General features: G+C 37.3%; 1 protein-coding gene across 1 annotated transcript in view; it reads right to left on the bottom strand.

Annotated features, from left to right (window-relative positions):
- The window catches only part of nav1b (neuron navigator 1b), a 66,161-nt gene that overhangs the window by 13,633 nt on the left and 33,068 nt on the right, over positions 1 to 19,460 (bottom strand). Inside the window, 15 exon segments of the mRNA XM_026266104.1 lie at positions 31 to 191; positions 1,199 to 1,207; positions 1,371 to 1,492; positions 1,619 to 1,730; positions 2,264 to 2,347; positions 4,824 to 4,832; positions 6,497 to 6,574; positions 6,842 to 6,865; positions 7,081 to 7,133; positions 8,252 to 8,428; positions 8,514 to 8,668; positions 8,755 to 8,796; positions 9,692 to 10,096; positions 11,061 to 11,793; positions 15,381 to 15,684. Of these exon segments, the coding sequence (XP_026121889.1) occupies positions 31 to 191; positions 1,199 to 1,207; positions 1,371 to 1,492; positions 1,619 to 1,730; positions 2,264 to 2,347; positions 4,824 to 4,832; positions 6,497 to 6,574; positions 6,842 to 6,865; positions 7,081 to 7,133; positions 8,252 to 8,428; positions 8,514 to 8,668; positions 8,755 to 8,796; positions 9,692 to 10,096; positions 11,061 to 11,793; positions 15,381 to 15,684 (2,468 nt within the window).

Raw genomic sequence — 19,460 nt, 5'->3', positions numbered from 1 at the left:
GTGAAGAACATAAACAATGGCATTTCCTACCCCGATGTTGAAGTCGATGCCTTTGCGGAGGCGTTATCCACATTATGTTGGATTTTGGGTGAAGATGGGGTGGATGTGACTGGCGTTGCAATCTCCTCTATATCTGCATATGGTGCTTTGGATCCTTTTTTACTGAAAGCCTTGTTGAAGGAGCTCCTCAGCTATATGTAGAGCAGAAATGAGGGTCAACGCTCAGCTAAAGACTACTTCATATTGAGAGTCTATTAAAAACAAATATGAATTCACAGTGTTCATATCCAAGGTTTGTCATAATCATAAAACACAATCACAGTGGAGGCATATATGATTTGATGTTTGTGATGGCACATCTTAACAATGAATTGTAGCTAAAATGATCCAAAAAGCTTCAAGCAGAGCATTCGATTAGCATTGGTAGTGCAATGCAACGAATGTCTATTTCTCAGCAGTGTTAATGTTCATGAAAATAAAACTGGAATTACTTTCAACTGGAATATAAAAGAAAATATAAACATTAGATGAAATTTAAACTTAAATTGTTGAAATAAAATTAGACATGTTGTTTTTTAAGTTAACTGAAAGAAATGTAATAAGTAGTATTAAAACCCTTAAAACAACAATGAAATAATAATAAAATAAAGCTATATAGACATTTAAAAACCCTAACACCTAATAAAAATGAGAAAAGCACATAACAAAAATTACTAAAATAAAATAAGATAAATAAATATTTTTTTTTTTGGAATACTGTAATAGTATATAGAAATAGTTAATGAACATGTTAAATTAAAATGCTGTTCACCCTATATAGTTTCATAATATAATGCTTATCTCAGGCATTAATAATGACAGTATTAATCACAAAGCACATATCAAACAGTTAAAGAATGCACGAAATGATGGAGAGTAATAGGACACCTGTCAATCATGTGTCACATTAATTTTCCAGGCAGTATGTCTATTAATATATTGTACAGAATATACTATTAAAACACAAATTCATCAGATTCTAATCCTGAAAACATCCATTTCAGACTATACTGTACAATTTTAATTTGCTGAGACTTACTGACTGAGTTTTTGACCACATAATATAATGACAAAGAAGATATTGATTATTTCTTCAGAGATTTTAAGTATGCTGTGATTGTGATGGATGTGGATGGGATGGGCTGGGAAAACGACTCACCTCATAGACCTGTGAAATAGGGAGCAGGGAAGCGAAGGGAAGAGATCACAGTCATACTTAATCACAGCATTGAAACAGACCATCTACATTACACATATTAGATCAGCTAAACGAGCAGCCTGGATCAGCCTGAACCCAAGATAAAACCATCTAAAACTGTTCCCGTCCTCACCCAGCTCTTCTTCTTCTTCTTCTTGGCCTCCTGTTCCTTCAGGCTGCCGGCGCTGGAGTGACTGGTGATGCTGTTCAGACTGGAGATGCTCTCTGACGAGTTCTGACGGTCGATCTGCAGCTCTGAGGAGCAAATCTTTTTTAATTTAGCGCGCACTTCCATCAAGTCTAAAAAAAAGTCTAAAAACCACAAAGAAAGCCTAATGCACAAAATAAGGAATAAATGTACATATATACAAAACATTGAACCTTTGGGTGTGGTTTCGGGGACATTGAGGGCCACGTGAATAATTGACTGGGCTTCTGTGTTCTTGACCTTTAAGACTTCTATGGTTTCCCTCAGGTCCTGTAGCTCGGAATCCTGAAATATTAAGCCAAAGATATTACTGAGTGTTAAAACATGAACATATCTGATTCCACTGTTGAAAAGAACCTTCTTCACAAACAAACCATGAAACTTCATTGTTAAAACCTAACACAAGTGCCTTTTCTGGCTGTTTTTGGTGTCAGTTTTAATGAAACTGTGCCATTTGTGTGTTTTGTGCATCCCTGTGCCTTACTTCTGATGAACATTACAGTACTCACATTATTTCGCAGATTTAACTGTTTAGTATTTAAAATTCTAATAACAGTAAGTTTGCGTATAACCAGTTTTTGAAGAATGAAATCTAGAATAACCGATTTGCATTTGAATATTTTTTAAAATGTAATTTATTGGCATAATCAAAGTTGAATTTTTCAGCATCATTACTCCAGTCTTCAATGTCACACGATCCTTCAGAAATCATTTTCATATGCTGATTTACTGATTTCAATAATAGTTTTTATATAGTAGGCAAATGCACAAATTTGACAGTGCCAACTCTAACAGCATGTTGGTTTCTGTACACTGACCTTCTGCTCAGAAGTGACTGACAGACTCTGCAGTCGCGCCGTCATGAGGGCCAGACTCTGCTCAAACGCTGCCACCAGGTTCGCCTGCAGACACAGAGACAGGTGCAGGTTAGTGTCTGACAAACACTACTGATCATTACACACACTCACACACTCATGTGTGTCTCCATCTGGGCTGGGAAAGTGCGATGGGAAACGACGGGAATCAAGAACAGCTGTGGAAATGGATGGATGGATGAATGGAGGGTGAGCAGAGGACGACCTGCAGGCTGGAAACGACAGAACCATGAGGTTGCCATGTGACGACACACACGCCACAGGAGAGAGTGAGACGACAGACTAAACCTGATCAAAAATACAATGCCCATCATGCTACTCACTGTGACTCCAGCTGGTGCATCACATACGCAACTACACACACATTTCATGAAGAAAAACACCGCCGTGACGCTAGGCTGCTGTGGGTGGTTGCCAGGGTGTTTTGCTAGGTGGTTTCTAAAGGTGTACCTGTATTCTCAGTGGTTGCTAAGGTGTTTCTATATGGTTGCTAGGGTGTTCTGAATGATTATTAGTGCATTGCTAGGTGATTTCCAGAGGTGTGTTCTCGGTGGTTGCTAAGGTGTTCTGAATGATCACTGGTATGTTGTTAGGTGGTTTCCAGAAGTGTAGTGGTTGCTAAGGTGTTCTGAATGTTTATTCATGTGTTGCTAGATGGTTTCCAGAGGTGTGTTCTTAGTGGTTGCTAAGGTGTTCTGAATGATCATTGGTGTGTTGCTAGGTGGTTTCCAGAGGTGTAGTGGTTGCTAAGGTGTTCTTAATGATCACTGGTATGTTGCTAGGTGGTTTCCAGAGGTGTAGTGGTTGCTAAGGTGTTCTTAATGATTATTGGTGTGTTGCTAGGTGGTTTCCAGAGGTGTAGTGGTTGCTAAGGTGTTCTGAATGATCATTGGTGTGTTGCTAAGTGGTTTCAAGAGGTGTGTTCTCGGTGGTTGCTAAGGTGTTCTTAATGATTATTGGTGTGTTGCTAGGTGGTTTCCAGAGGTGTAGTGGTTGCTAAGGTGTTCTTAATGATTATTGGTGTGTTGCTAGGTGGTTTCCAGAGGTGTAGTGGTTGCTAAGGTGCTCTGAATGTTTATTGGTGTTTTGCTAGGTGGTTTCCAGAGGTGTAGTGGTTGCTAGGGTGTTCTGAATGATTATCGGTGTGTTGCTAGGTGGTTTCCAGAGGTGTGTTCTCAGTGGTTGCTAAGGTGTTCTGAATGTTTATTGGTGTGTTGCTAGGTGGTTTCCAGAGGTGTAATGGTTGTTAAGGTGTTCTGAATGATTATTGGTGTGTTGCTAGGTGGTTTCCAGAGGTGTGTTCTCAGTGGTTGCTAAGGTGTTCTGAATGTTTATTGGTGTGTTGCTAGGTGGTTTCCAGAGGTGTAGTGGTTGCTAGGGTGTTCTGAATGATTATCGGTGTGTTGCTAGGTGATTTCCAGAGGTGTAGTGGTTGCTAAGGTGTTCTGAATGATTATTGGTGTGTTGCTATGGGGCTTCCATGCGTGTGTTCTCAGTGCTTGTCAGGGTGTTTCTAGGTGGTTGTTGAAGTTTTTATTGAATGATTATTAGTGTGTTGCTAGGCAACTGCTGCGGAATGTTACTAAATGGTTGCTAAAGGTTTGTTATGCGTTTGCTAGGGTGCAATGGATGGTTGCCAGCTCATTGTAATGTGGTTTCTAGGGCATTAGTGTTTTCTTATGCATTTGCTTAAGTGTTCTGGATGTTTTTATAACATTGCTATGCAGCTGTTAGTTAAGGTGGTCTAAGTGGTTGCTAGGGCATTTATATGTGGTTTCTTAGGTGTTTTGGTGTTTATCAGTATATTGGATTTGCCATGGGGTTTCTTTGGAGTTCTAAGTGGTTGTTCGGGTGTTATGGAAAGTTGCCACAGTTGTTCACTGAGAACATCACTGAATATATAATTTGCACTTTTTGTTGCAACTGTTGCTGTTTGTTATTTATTGTTGGTGACTATTCATTGTTGTTGTTTATTTTGTTTTCTTTTGTGACTGAGACTCATCAGACAGAATGTTATTTTACTATGTGCAGTGACAATAAGGCAAATTGAATAGTGTTGCTATGTATTTGCAAAAGTTTTTTTATCATGTTCCTAGGCCGTTCCTATAGCTCCTATGGCTGTTGTTACATGGTTCATGGTCACATTATTTTATATGATATATTATTATATATTTTTTATGGTTTTTTAGGGTGGACACATATACAGCACAAATTGTGTGGTACAAGTTACACACAGAAATCAATAATTTGGGCTAAGGGTTTGTTCAGATAAAAGAAGCAATCCTAAATTAGTGCACATTCACAACTATGTTAATGTTTGCGATTGTGGTTCCCTCATTCAGCACCCAAGATCAACTCTATGACATCATCAAAACCCAGCCAGATGATACCTGAAAGCCACAGAGCAAACATAAATGACTTCCATTCCACATCATCAGTCAGTGAGGGCGGGGGGACACATGCAACAGCGACGGACAGGGCTGCGAGTGACAGTCCAACAAACCTGGCCTGCCTGCAACAGCCAGCAACCCCAGGCAGCAGTCAGTCATCAGAAGCCGGGACAGGACATCAGCCAGGGAGAGAGGGACAGTGCTGTTAGGACTATAGGGCCACAACCCTCCATCCCAAACACACACACACAATCATATATGCACTTGGATCAGCATCAGAAATGAAAATGTTTTGTTAAAGCCCCTCTGGAGATGATTATGAGGGCACTTTTGTTTCCACCCATATAAAACACACTGTACTGTAGATCCCTACTCAGACAGGATTACTTTTCCCTAAGATGATTAGGTAAAATAGTTTTATAGATTTAGTGATTTTAAAAGGTCACCTATTAAGTCTCAGGTGTCCCCAGAGTGTGTCTTCCCAGCACAAAACACCCCACAGATCATTTCTTTTACAGCATCATTCTGAAAACGCCTATTTTGAGTGGAAGCAGAAACACAGTCCCCTTTTTCAGAATAGGGCTGTGCCTTTACAACATCTGTTTGGTTTTGATCATCATGTCTACACTGCTGAAATCATGCATTTTAAAGCCATATTAATTTAAAATCTAAGCACACACATCCAAAGCAATCGAAACAGAAAGCAGCTGTCACATGGCATGCGAGTGTTAGACTAAGTTCTCTTTCATGTTCTATTGCGCTTAAACTATAAATAGCTGTGAAAGAAAAATGTTTAAATTAGATACTGCCATTAATAAAAGCAGAAAGCCTCGCACTGCTCTCGATTCAATAACTTCTGTAGCTTTAATAAGAAAACATTTTTCTTATTTGAAGGCTGCTTTTAAATCCTCTAGGGTGGAGATAAACATGGTGGATTGTGTGCAGCTCACTCAGGGCGGGGTCTCTGCTAATACGGGAGTGTCTGTGAACAGTTGTGGGCGGGGCCTGTAAAATGTGACATCACATTTTATGGATTCTGCAAACAGCTAGATCTGAGGCACTGCTTCTAATTTGTGGGGACTGAAAAAAAGAAGCGGGTGGATTTTTTTTTTTTTTATCATTATAGGGTGGTTGTGTACTGTACACACACGGCCAACACACGTTTATTTTCAAACAACATGCAAAAGTGAATTTTACATAATAGGTGGCCTATAATACAGTCCGAATCACACAAACTCTAATCCCATTCAGATTCAACAGTCATCACAGTGTGCAAGTGTATAGCTGAAGCCAGCTGTGTTGAAGCAGCAGATCAGTGCAGGGTGAGCTGGGGTTAGTGGGAACTTGCAGTGAGAAGTGATCTGGATTTAAGACACTAGAAATATTGTAAATTACAATAATCCACATTACATGGCAATACTCATTATTTAATTAATAATCCTGCGAAACAAGCAACGATGACTGAAAAGGTGAGAAAAGAATGTCAAAATGCTAGTGAAGCCATAGACGTGACCATATGTCTGAAAAACAAACAACTCTGACAACATGTTATGGACGTTTAAGTATGAAGACTTTGGCTTATAGCTACCATGACACAAACATGCAATTAAAAATCAAATATTAAATGAAAAACAATCAAAATAACAAAATAAAATAATAAAACGTTTGATAAATAATATATAATATGCAATTATAAATTGTGAAATTCTGAAATGCATCACTCTAAAATAATACCAATAAATCTGACATCTGCTGTTGTGTATACGCAGTGGTGTTTTGCACGTACATTTGCTGAGAGTTGGCTGGTCAGATTGGTCACTTTATCCTGAGATGACTCCAGCTCACGCCTCAGTAACCGGATTTGCTGAGATGGTAGAATGAGTAAGACACATTAACAAACCAAGGCATTTTCAAAACACAGGTCAGCAAATAGTTTGACATTTAACTATAATGCAATTAGTGTAAAGATGATGTAACACAAAAAGGAACAATAGCTGGTTGTTTATGTGTCATTTATCGTGCAAATGCTATCAAAAGTGAATATGAATGTTTTGATTTTTCTTGAGCAATAGCAGAATATAAGAGGAAGCAAAGGAGAAAGAGAAGCTGCTCTGCATGAGAAAATCCTTACCTCTCCTTGCATTCTCTCTTCAGTCTTAAAATGCATGGTACAGAAATGGTAATAAAGACCAAGAAAGAGTGAGCAAGGACAGGAAACAGAGAAAAAAGGCTGGTTGTTAAGAGACATTTCTGGAAATAAAGAGCAGACTGTATCAAATTCTGTATTCTATTCACTGTCAATCATATACAAAAGCCATTCAAATACAGAAACCGACCTAATTTTAACATCTTGCATTAGTTTCTACTCACCGACGAATAGTTGGATGAGGCATTCGAGGCCAGAGACAGCACAGATCCATGAACTGAGAGAGAGAAAGCTAAATTACACACAGATATGGGATAGAGACAGTCACAATTAAAAATAAAAGTCATTTAGTAAATATAGAAACTGCTTCCAACCAATTTTATTTGTATAATATAGTCTATTTCTAAATAAAACTAAGATAATAAAGAATAAAGACATTTAACATGAAAACTTAGGTAATGACTTGACTGATGTCCGTCTATACCTGATTGCTGATTAGAATAGCATGCACTGATGAATTATACAAAATAAGACAAGAAATATGCATTACGATAGGAAATAGGCTAAGTTTCCATTTCATTTTCAAGTATTATTAGATATCTTCTTTTGTCATGAAGCAGTGTTGCTAACTAAAACTAAAACTTTTTTTCACCGGTTGAAATTAAAGCTGAAATGAAATACAAATATCCAATAAAAAACCTAAAAAAAACCCCAACAACAAATAAATAATTATTTAGCAACTTACCATTTAATTTGAACTGCCAAAATGAACTGATTTTTTTTTTTAAACATTTAAGACGATAGTTAATTAATATTACTCAGTACTTAAATGTATAACTAAACTGCAACAAGGACAACTTAAAATAAATTGTAGCTATAGTTTAAGTATGAAAACTGTTCAACTAAACTAGAAGTGCAATTGCATTAATTCAAAAACAAAAACATCTAAATTCAAAAACAAAAGCTAATTCAAATATGAATAAATACTATAAAAGTATATAAGTAATACTAAAACCATACAGCTATTGAGCTATCAGTAAAAATAAGATACCCCCCCCCCCCCCCCCCGTAAAGGTCTTGAACCAGAAAACTATTGCTATTATAGTTCTATTAAAACTCTACTCTCCATTAAAAGCAACGAAAAACACATTAAGGTTAGTCTGAGTTGTTATCTGAACACTTGTAAGCATTTATGACCTTCGACCACAAAACCAGTTAGTATAGGAGAATATTTGGCTGAGATACAAAAACTATGTATTTTTGGCTATTGCAACAAATATAGCTGTGCGACTTAACACAGTTTTTGTGCTCCAGGGTCACATTTTTGCATGTTGCATCAAATCAAGGAGTATTCTAGGTTCGAGCAGGCTCCTGAGCATTGGCTCCATGGCTCACCATCTTCACTCGGCTCTCTGAAGGATCCGGATCTCATCATGCTCTTTGGTCGGTCAGCCAGAGACAGAGAGCTGCCCAGAGGTGATGTGCCATAAAGCTCGTAGCCCATGTCATTCGCCGGGATGCTGTTGGAGCGCGTGATCTGGGAACCGGCGCCTGAACTTGGGATTGGTGCCACTGCAGAGAGAGAGAAAGAGAGAGTGTCATTTCATGTGCATCTGCTGTAAAATCTCACACCTGAGAAGTTTTTGACTTCACTCACCCACGTTGGTCGGTGGCGTTTTTCCCAGGAAGGTCTGTGTCACGTGTGTCGGCGAGGGCAGCTGCGGTGGGCTCTCCGAATCCGTCATGCTCGTGATCGTGTGGGAATGACGGCGTTCCCTCACTTCTCCCTCTGATTGGCCACTGCCATAGCGACTGCGGAAGAGAGCATAACATACACGGATCAGAACCATCTTACATTTGAATGCTGTACTAGTTGATGTTAGATCAAATATATGTACCTTAATCCTTTCTTGGGAAAGGTGTTCCTATCAGATTGTAAACTGGGAGGGGTAGAGAGCAGCACATACAGTATAAATAGCTCACCCCAAACTAACAGGGTTAGCATTACACTGATGTTCATTCCAATACGAGTAATCTCATGCCAGCAGGGGGCGACTCTCTTACAGCAAATAATTTGTGAAATTAAGTGCATACAGTAATATCAGTGTGGAACATAACGCAAAATTATATATAATAGAAATCATATAGAAATAATAATAATATTATTTTTATTCAACTTGGTAATATATATATATATATATATATATATATATATATATATATATATATATATATATATATATATATAATATTATAAAATCAATAATAATATATGAATGATAATTAATAATTACAATGATAAATGTACATATTATTATTATTATTGATAATATTATTATTATTACTACTTAGAATTATAAGGATAATGCTTTTTTTTTGTTCAAGTAATAATCGGTCCAATAGATTTGTTAGTTAATTACAATTAAATAAATAGATATAATTATATCATTAATGATATACACTATTCAATTTTTTTAAAGGAGTTCATTAAACTCCATCAAAGCTACATTTATTTGAACAAAAATACAGGAACATTTTTTATAATGTAAAATATATATTTTTTCTATTTTAATATACATTAAAATCTAATTTATTCCTGTGATGCAAAGCAGAATTTTCAGCATAATTCCTCCAGTCTTCAGTGTCACATGATCTTCAGAAATCACTGTAATATTATGATGATTGTGATGACCGTTTAATTGTACAAAACAATGCTGGTGACTTCTTACGCTGCTCTGTTTCACCAGGTTCAGTCATTATTCTATATTAAATGACAGATTTGCTCTATTTGGCTCAGTTAGACGCCATACAACCAATAAACAGACCCAAACTCACCTGTCGCCCAAAGTGATGGACGTCCGGCTCCCTGCGCCCCACGTCCCAGTGCTCCTGGCTTCATCCCGCTCTCCCAGATCTGGTTTGATGGGGACGCTCATGTGAAGCGGCAGTGACTCCATGCTGCGGTGCAGGCCGGACATCTTGGGGTAGAGGATGGGGGAGCTGCTGACCGACAGCGTCTGGCCTGAGAAACAGCTGGGAGAGTCGATGTGGAGCACCGGCGCGGGGCTCGGGGTGAGTCGAGAGGACACGCGGGAGCCCGCCAGGTCCTGCAGCTTGGAGTAGGGAGGGATCTTTGGAGGAAGGTCATGGATGGTGATACAGGAGTCCAGACTGTTGGAGTTGAGCTTGTCTAGGTGAGCCAGACTGGGAGGATGAACTAGAGACTTACTACTCAGCAACCTGTTAGAGTCAAACACCACAACAGCATCTTCAATAACGTCATGAACTCAAAGACCTTCTGTAAACAAGTACTGAAGGGAACACAGACCATCCAGAGAAGAACACGCTGCCAACCAGAAAATCAGCCTCAAAGGCTCTTGATGTCCATTTCCAGAAAGGGTTTTAAATAATTGAGTAGCATAACTTGCATAATAAAAACACACAGGGAATCTGCAGAATATTTCCTGCAAAAATTTTGCCTTTAACTATTTCATTAAAGAAAAAAAAAACACTTTATATTAGATATTTCCCCCCATTTTATTTCTGAAGTGCAGCAAAGTCACCTAGTTGACCCTGATTATTTGATGAAAATATCATGAATTGTTATGATCAGGTGTAAAATATATATAAAAAATATTTAACTATTTAACAAATCATGACAATCATTGCATGATATTTTCAAATGAAATAATTTTATATATAAAAAAACAACTAAAAATGCATTGTCATGTAGAACACTGTATAGAACATAGAACATCAAAAATATAGATTTAAAAAATATAAATATATTTTTATACCAGTTGATTAATTAAAAATAAAATGTATTTTAAATAAATAAATAAATAGCATGTCATTTAATAGCCAATAGTCATTAATTTAGAATAAACACAATTATCACAAAACAAAAATGGACAAACTAAAATGATTCTTTTAATTAATTAAATAGATGAACAATATTTTTTATAAATATAAATAAAATATAATATACATATAAATAATAGAATAGCAATATTACACACACAAACATTGAATTACCTTTTAATTAAAATATATTTTATACATTTAAATTACATTAAATATATTTTTTTAAGTAATTTATAGAAATAAAATACATGTTTTATTTTTTACTTAATTTTCTTTACTTATATCATGAATTGATTGCAGTGTATTTGATTTGATGATGTATTTGTGCAGAGGGTCGTACCTTGGCGTGCTGGTCGGAGAGCTCAGTTCTGGGTATTTACTGCTGCTGGTCCTCCTCACTCGGTGGATCTTCTCCACAGTCTCTGCACAGCTGTCAGTCTGGTTCTCAGCCTTCAGACAGCTGATCTCCAGGTCGGCTTTGGCCTTGGCCCTCTCCTTCTCCTTCTCTCGGTCCGTTTGGTTGACGGGTCCAGTGGCGCTCGGGCGACTAGCCGCTTTTAAGCCGCCTCCATCTTTTCCTCTGGTGGGCATGGTGTTGGGCAGAGGTGGTACGGGTTTGAGGGTGAGGAGACTGGCGTCGATGCTGCCGCTGACAGGGCGAGAGGTCAAGCTCATAGCGCTGGATTTGGCAGGCCGTGGCAGACTGCGGTACTGAATGCTCCCGCGAGCGTTGGGCGCCAGGAACCCCTGTTCGGAGCCGCTGGCGTCCAGGCTGTTTTTGCGTCCGCCTGCACCTGGGACGGGTTTGATGGGGATGCCAGAGGACTTGGGGGTCTTGCCCACAGTGGCCGAGCCGCTGGTGATAGTGGCGCCTCCTGCTGTCAGGACGGTGGCGGTTCCGGTGGTCGGAGGTTTCCTGTAACCGAAGGAGGCTCCGGCGGAGGGTTTGACCAGACCTGAGGGAGGCTTGCGGTGCTCGTTGTCCCGGCCGGCGTCGGAGCGTGAACGCTGGAGACCCGTTGCCTTGACAGACATTTTCACCTTGTCAACTGCTTTAGTGTCTCCTTTAGAAACTATAAAGAAAGAAAGACAACATTCATTCAGCGCCACTCGTTTGTGCATGAAACCCATTATAGATGTGAAATATTACTTCAGAAATACAGAATACTTATAGGCAGCTTAATTTTTTTGTCATTTCAGAAAAAATATTTTCATTGTATTGTTCTGAAATAAAAAACTCCTTTAAAATTAGATATGATCTACAAGTTTTTATATAATTTAGACTTCTCTACTTCCATACATCCATGTCCATTTCATCTGAAACTATACAATCTTTTCCATTTCTTTGCAAACCAATATCTCTATCAAATTTCTTCTAAATTTAAAATCTCATATTGTTTTATTTGTGGTTAAAATTCATTTATTCATATATTTTTGGTTTTCTTTTAGTTTTTAACTTATAGTTATTTGCTATACTTTTTAAAACTTTGTTTTTATTTACAGTTTTGTTTGAGTACATTTAGTTTGATCTCCACAACATTTTTACAATTTCTCAAATATTTTAATATTTCATTTTTTTTAATTTCTGCTTTATTTCAGTATTTTGTTGGACTTGATATACTAAAATAACTAAAACTGAAATAATTACTATAATGACAAAAAAAATTCTTGCTATATGAAATTGCAATTAAAACAAAAAATAAAAATAAAAACTGTTTCAAGATATAACAACAGTAACAGTGTGTCAAACTAAACTAACACTGACTTCAGCTAACCAAACAAGTAATAGTTTTAGCTTCAGTCATAATTAAAGACCAATTCCACAATGAAAGCCAAAACCCAGAAACCTTTGGATGTTCGTGCAATCTAACTCTGTGGTGCAATCTAACGGTGTGGTCAGAGCCGTGTAACTAGAAAGGTGAGTATAAAGCCTTGGGGGAATGACTTCAGATGAAGTCATGGAGAGGACCAGATTGAAGCCATGATTAAGGTCCTGTGGCCTAAATCTACAGTATGTGAGTCATCACTGGTGAAGACGAGGGCAAGCAGGCATCTGCGTTTAATTACAGACCCTTCAAAGATAAAGAGCATCTCGGCCTACACGAGATCTAAACACAGCACACACGTGACCTGAGCATCTGAATACTTCAGTGAAAAAGAGCCAGCGAATGAGGTTTAATGACATTTGGAGGACTAATTACGGATAGATGAGTTTCTATGAAGCTTTAATCACTGAACGAACACTAATGACAGAAGCTTAAACTATTAGAAGTGCCTACAGATAAACTATTATCAAGCGGAAAGCATTATCTGAGCGTGGCATGCTGGGAAATGCCTGAAAAACATGCCTGCTTATTATCTAGGATTTATTTTTGCATCTAATTTAAAATTTTCCACTTAAAAATGGCATTATGAGATCACTCAAGCACATTTTTCATTCAAAATATTTTTCAAAACACATTTGCTATATAAAACTGCTGTTATACTTTTTATAATAAAAACTTTATGGTTTCCTGACTTTAGTTGTATTATGATTTTTATTATTCTTATGATTTCTGCTGTATATACAGTACAGTAGTATGTACATCTAGTAGTATTTGATCAAAAATATAGTAAAAGGTAATATTGTGAAATATTTTTACAGTTTAAAATAACTATGGTCTATTTCGATATATATTGTTCATTGTCATTTATTTCTGAATTTTCAGCATCATTACTCTTCAATGTCACATGATCCTTCAGAAATCATTCTAATATGCTGATTTAATGCTCAGCATACATTTATTATTGTAATAGCAATAATGAAAACAGTTGTGCTGCAGAATATTTTGTGGAAACTGTGATTTTAGTTTTCATGATTTCTTTGATGAATAGAAAGTTCAAAAGAACAGAATCAATTTGAAATTGACAAAATAATGTTTTGTAACATTGATAAATGAATATATTTCTTTAGTGTCACTTTTGATCAATTTAATGCATCCTTGCTGAATAAAATAATTAATTTCTTTATATACACAGTGAGTAATTTTACTTCAAACTGGCCACACAACCCTAAAACATCAGAAACTGAATCTTTTATTCAGTGTTATGACCTCTCGGCTTTATATTTCTTAAATTGGTGTCTTTGTTTTTGCCATTTGTGAGGATATTTTTATAACAGGATGTCAGTATGACAAAGTAAAATGCCATATGATGCCAAACAGCTGCTGGTTTTCTTCTAAGTGCACTGGAGCGCTGACATTTAAATGTCATTGTAAACTATGGATCCAGCATAGAAAGGTAAACTACATCAATGGAAGATGGTGAAAAGATGAACCTGACAGGCTTCTCTCTCAAACAATCTGCTCAGGCACTTGAGGAGAGTCAAAGACATCATGAAGAACAGTTAATGGAATAATTCACCCTAATTTATGCATCCTTATGTAATTCTAAACCAGCATGACTTAATGAGGTTTGAAAGAAGCAGCGAAAAGAAGGACCCCCCACCATCTTTTTTTGTGGGTAATGACTTAAATCTCACATAAATCTATCATAAGACTGAGTCACATGCACTAGCTTTATGGCCCTTTTAATGTTTGTCATTGTCTATTTTTGTAGCCCTGGTCTCTGTATGCATTCTTTGAATAGAAAAGCTTAACATGGATTGATATGAAGGTAAAACTTTGAACTATCGAAGTTAAGACTCAGTTTTGATCGCTTTCATGTGGTTCATTATAAGTTTCCACCAGTCATCGTTCTGATATCTGCTGAAGAGACACTTCACCAAACTCTGAATAGCACATGGTCTTCATTTATAACAGGTTATGGATGACAGCAGTAACACAAACAACCACAGAAGTTTGTCCAACTGATTCATTTCCAACTCATGATATAGTCCCAGTAATATATAACCCTTCTGGAGCTGCATGTTGGATGGCAACGTGAAGATGCATGTTTGGATAACAAAAAGTTGTTGTTTTGCTGCCAAGAACGGGTCTCCCGAATGAATTTATGTCTAAAATATGTTTACTGTATTTTCGGGATTATAAGTCGCACATTTTTTTCATAGTTTCACTTGTCATGCGTCTTATAGTCAGGTGCGACTTATTTTTAAAAATTTATTTAACATGAACCAAGAGAAATGAACTAAGAAACATGAACCAAGAGAAAACATTACTTTCTCCAGCCACGAGAGGGCGCTCTATGCTGCTCTTTGCTCCTGTAGCCTACACTGAAGACACAGAGCGCCCTCTCGTGGCTATAGACGGTAATGTTTTCTCTTGGTTCTTGGTTCTAAATAAATGCGACTTATAATCCAGTGTGATTCATATGTTTTTTCCTCATCATGACATATTTTTGGACTGATGCGACTCATACTCAGGTGCAACTTATAGTCCTAAAAATACGGTAAATCCAAATATACAGTCTTTAACTAAATATTAGTAAACATACCCCCATAAGATAAACAAACAACAGATAAATACATAAATAACATATAACAAATATAAAACTAAAATTGCAAATAAAATAAACATAAATAACTAGATAAAAAAGCAACAAAATATAAATAAAATAAAAAAGCAAAAACAATAGAAAATAAAAAAAACAAAATATATTTTTTTAATAAAACAAAAAATAAAACAAAATAAAAGAAAGTAATAAAATAAAAAAGTAAAATTACCTGCAACTTTTAGCACACTTTGTGAAGTGTGTGTGATGGGAGAGGTGACGCCCACAGGTGGATTTCGGCCCTTTCTGAAGCTCCCAGGTTGTCCTAGACTCTGAGGTTTCTTCAGTTCTCCTTTCCCCGTCTTGTCCTGCGCAGAACCATCCGGCAGCCGAGTTTTCCTCCACTTGCTGGAAGGCTCTGACTTTAAGCTGCCTGTGTCATAAACACCATCAGCTTTCCGTAGGGACTTACTGTCCTCGCTGTACCACGCCAGTCCACTCTCCACCAGAGAACGCTTCTCTGCATCCGTCCGCAACTAAACACAGAGTACAGCGGCTGTTAGAAGAGCAGATTTTAATTTTCAAAACTTTAGGGTCTAGAGATTTTCTTTAAAGGAATGAAAACGTACATTCAGCGGGAATGCCTTAAATCGATCGAAAGTGACAGTGAAGACATTACATTTCAAATAAATGCTGTTCTTTTGAAACTTCTATTAATCAAATAACCCTGAAAAATCAAATGTATTACGTCTTCCACAAACAAACAAGAAGCAGCACAACTGTTTTCAACACTGATAATGATCAGAAATGTTTCGTGAGCAGCAAATCATCATATAAGAATGATTTCTGATGGTGCACGATGACGACGTACACACAGTAATGAGCAGTGAGAGTAATTTGCTGAAAATTCAGCTTTGCATCACAGGAATAAATTACAATTTAAATCTTATTAAAATACAAAACAGTTATTTACAATTATAATAATATTTCACAATTTTACTGTTTCTATTGTATATTTGATCAAATAAATGCAACCCTGGTAAGCAGAAGAGAAGTCTTTCAAAAACATTTTTTAAATCTTGACCCAAAAATTCTGAATGGTAGTGTATTTGCACTACATTTCATAGAATAAATGAAGAAACTACATGCATCTCATACTTTGAAATATACATGAAGTATATATAATTAGTCTATAGATATGTAATTAGTCTATACTTTTTGACTTGGTTATTATAAAGTGCATATTTGCATGCAAGCTCATTTATGACTTACTTTACCTTCATTTATGATGTAAAAAAAAAAAATTCCAAGGAAAAACCAAATGGTCTTCTTACAGTGAACGATACAAAGCAACTTTACAGAAAATTAAGTTTCTACAATATTTAGTAGTAGCTTATGGTGGTGACTGTCAGTTCTGTCAGGATTTTTCAAAGTGCAAAGACAGAACGAGGAAATAGAAAATTCTGATACATGCGATTACTATCCATTATGAAATGTAGGCACTTATATATATTCAATTAGCCTACAAAAAAATCTTATGCATTGCAATCCTTAAATTTTAAATTTTTGGCATGTTTGTGTGCTGCTGTGCGTCCCTGTGTTTAATAAGCAGCATTTACACGTTGCGGACCCGCCTATACTAACACGCTCTTTAAATAACAAAGAAAAAACATTGCACCAGACTTTAGACCAGGTTTGAGTTGGTCTATGACGCAGTCTATTTTCAGTCGCCTGAACATACCTCTTTTTAAGGACCAGCACGTCCATGGGCGCAAAAATGAGCACAAATGCATTTGCTAATTAAACAACGTGGCGCTGGACGGGGAAAATGCGAGCGGCGCCGAACTGAAACTAGCAAACACACTTGCGCTGTGCCTTGCGTCGCATTGCGCCGGGTGTATTACAGGGCCCTTAGTCTTAAAGACTTTCCCACATTTACCCTTGGATCCTCTGATGCTATTCTATGGACGGTCTGGATTGAAGTCCACATGAAAGAAACAGAGCACATTTCTCAGATGGAAATAACTTTGCATTACATATATACTGCATAAAACATGCCAATTATGGATGAAACGTTGGACATTGCACTGCGAGCACTTGCCAGTGCCAAGAATATGACATTTCTCTTTTCACTCCGTCTTAGAGTAAAGACCAGATGGCACATTGAAAACATCTTCAAAATTTCATGTAACCATGCTATGATGATGTTACCATAGCAACAGAAAAAAGTCATATTGTTTCCTTTTCATCTGTATGAGAATTAATGTGTCTCTAATGATGAGGAAAACAAAGATTTGATTTCATGGTGAACTGATAGCGAGCGCTTCAAACAAGCAAAAGACTTGCCCAATGGGAAACAGCTGCTCTTAATTCATCCAAGACAATCAAAGCCAGGCTTTAACAGTAAGTACTGCAGGGGATGAATGTGATACACGTGTGTCTCATACTTTGCTTGTGTTGCATTATTTGTAACCATTATTTGTGATGCTTCGATAACATTTAGAAACTTAGTGTGACGTGTTACACTGAAAAACAGCAGACTACCAAACCAGAGACATCTTAAACTGAAGATGGCAGAAACACCAAACCACGGCCTGAAACTGTCAAGACGTCTCGCATTCTCTCGTCTCGACACTGAACAAATCCTCAGAGGTTATTTTATGTCAGTGTTTACCAGAGAAGGAACTGAAAAACAATGTCGAGAACAGATATGGAAGTCATTTTAATATGTGCCTTGGTGCCCGCATCCAGTTTTAGTTTTTAAACACCGGTTGCATGTTCATATTTCATTTCAGAACAAAAAAAAAAAAAATCATTGCTAATTATCCATATGATTAGTTAAAGGGGGGGTGAAATGCTATTTCATGCATACTGAGTTTTTTACACTGTTAAAGAGTTGGATTCCCATGATAACATGGACAAAGTTTCAAAAATTAAGTTGTACGTTTGTAGGAGTATTTTCGTTCCAAAAATACCTCTTCGGGATTGTCACAAGTTTCGGAAAGTTTTTTTCGAGTATGGCTCTGTGTGACGTTAGATGGAGCGGAATTTCCTTATATGGGTCCTGAGGCACTTCTGCCGGAAGAGCGCACGCTCCCGTATAGCAGAGCAGAGAGAGGCTGTGCACAGACAATCACTGATCAGAGCGAGAGCGTCGCGAAATGTCACTAAAGGAGTGTGTTTTTGGTTACCAGGGCAAGACAACCCTGCACAGATTACCAAAGAAAAGACAGCATTAAGGGACCAGTGGATGGAGTTTATTTTTACAGAGCATCAACGGAGTTGTGCAAGTGTTTGTGTTTGTTCCCTGCATTTCGAAGATGCTTGTTTTACAAACAAGGCCCAGTTTGACGCCGGATCGTTTAAGGATGATGCAATCCCAACGAAAAAGGGTCACGATCGTGTGTTGGAACCACAGGCGGTGAGTAAAACTGCTTCAAATATCTCTGTGTTGTTAACTTAGCTATCGGCGCGTAAGCACATCAAGTAAACAACATGTGATGTTTTCATCAAACTGCACTTTCCACATGTACAGCTTAAAAAAAAAAGAAAAAAGAAAAAAAAGACGACATAAAGTGGAACTTAGTCATTTTCCGCTAAGCAAATATATACAGTTTCAGTACATACCACACAGAGACGTCCTGCTGTAGTCGTTGATGCTGCTGCTCTTGTTAAATTTCAGCCTCTGGATCTGATTCTGGATCATAAATAAACGCTGAATCTGACTGTTAGCCATGGTTTGTTTTGGATGATGTTTTTTTCCTCACGGTAATGTCACAGCTTCCAAACGCTCTCAACGCAAAAGCCTACTGGCGCTCGTGATTCTTTAGCTCCGCCCACACGCCACGCCTCCAGCCGCTCGTGTTTTTCCGGGAAAAATCGGTACAGACTATCTTTCTCTTATGAATATAATAAAACTGAAGACTTTTTGAAGTTATGAAGGATGCAGTACTACTCTATAGGTACTCAAGATTAACAGGATATTGAGTGAAAACGAGCATTTCACCCCCCCTTTAAGTAAGTTCAAAGAAGTCTTTTCTCAACAAGATGGCATTCTTTTGTTCAGAAGTACAGTAAAAACAGAAAATGTGCGGAGATTTTACTACAATTTCACATAACTGTTGTCTACTTGAATATACTGTGAAATGTAATTCATTCCTGTGATATTTTCAGCATCATTGCTCCAGTCTTCAGTGTCACATGATCCTTCAGAAATCGTTCTAACATGCTGATTTGATGCTTGAGAAACATTTATGATTATTATCCATGCATTTTCAGGATTCACTGATGCATAGAAAGTTCAAAAGAACAG

This window comes from Carassius auratus, chromosome 6 (genome assembly GCF_003368295.1).
Source record: "Carassius auratus strain Wakin chromosome 6, ASM336829v1, whole genome shotgun sequence".
Taxonomy (NCBI): Eukaryota; Metazoa; Chordata; class Actinopteri; order Cypriniformes; family Cyprinidae; genus Carassius; species Carassius auratus.
Note: the sequence above shows the minus strand (reverse complement) of the source record. Positions and strands in the feature narration are given on the sequence as shown.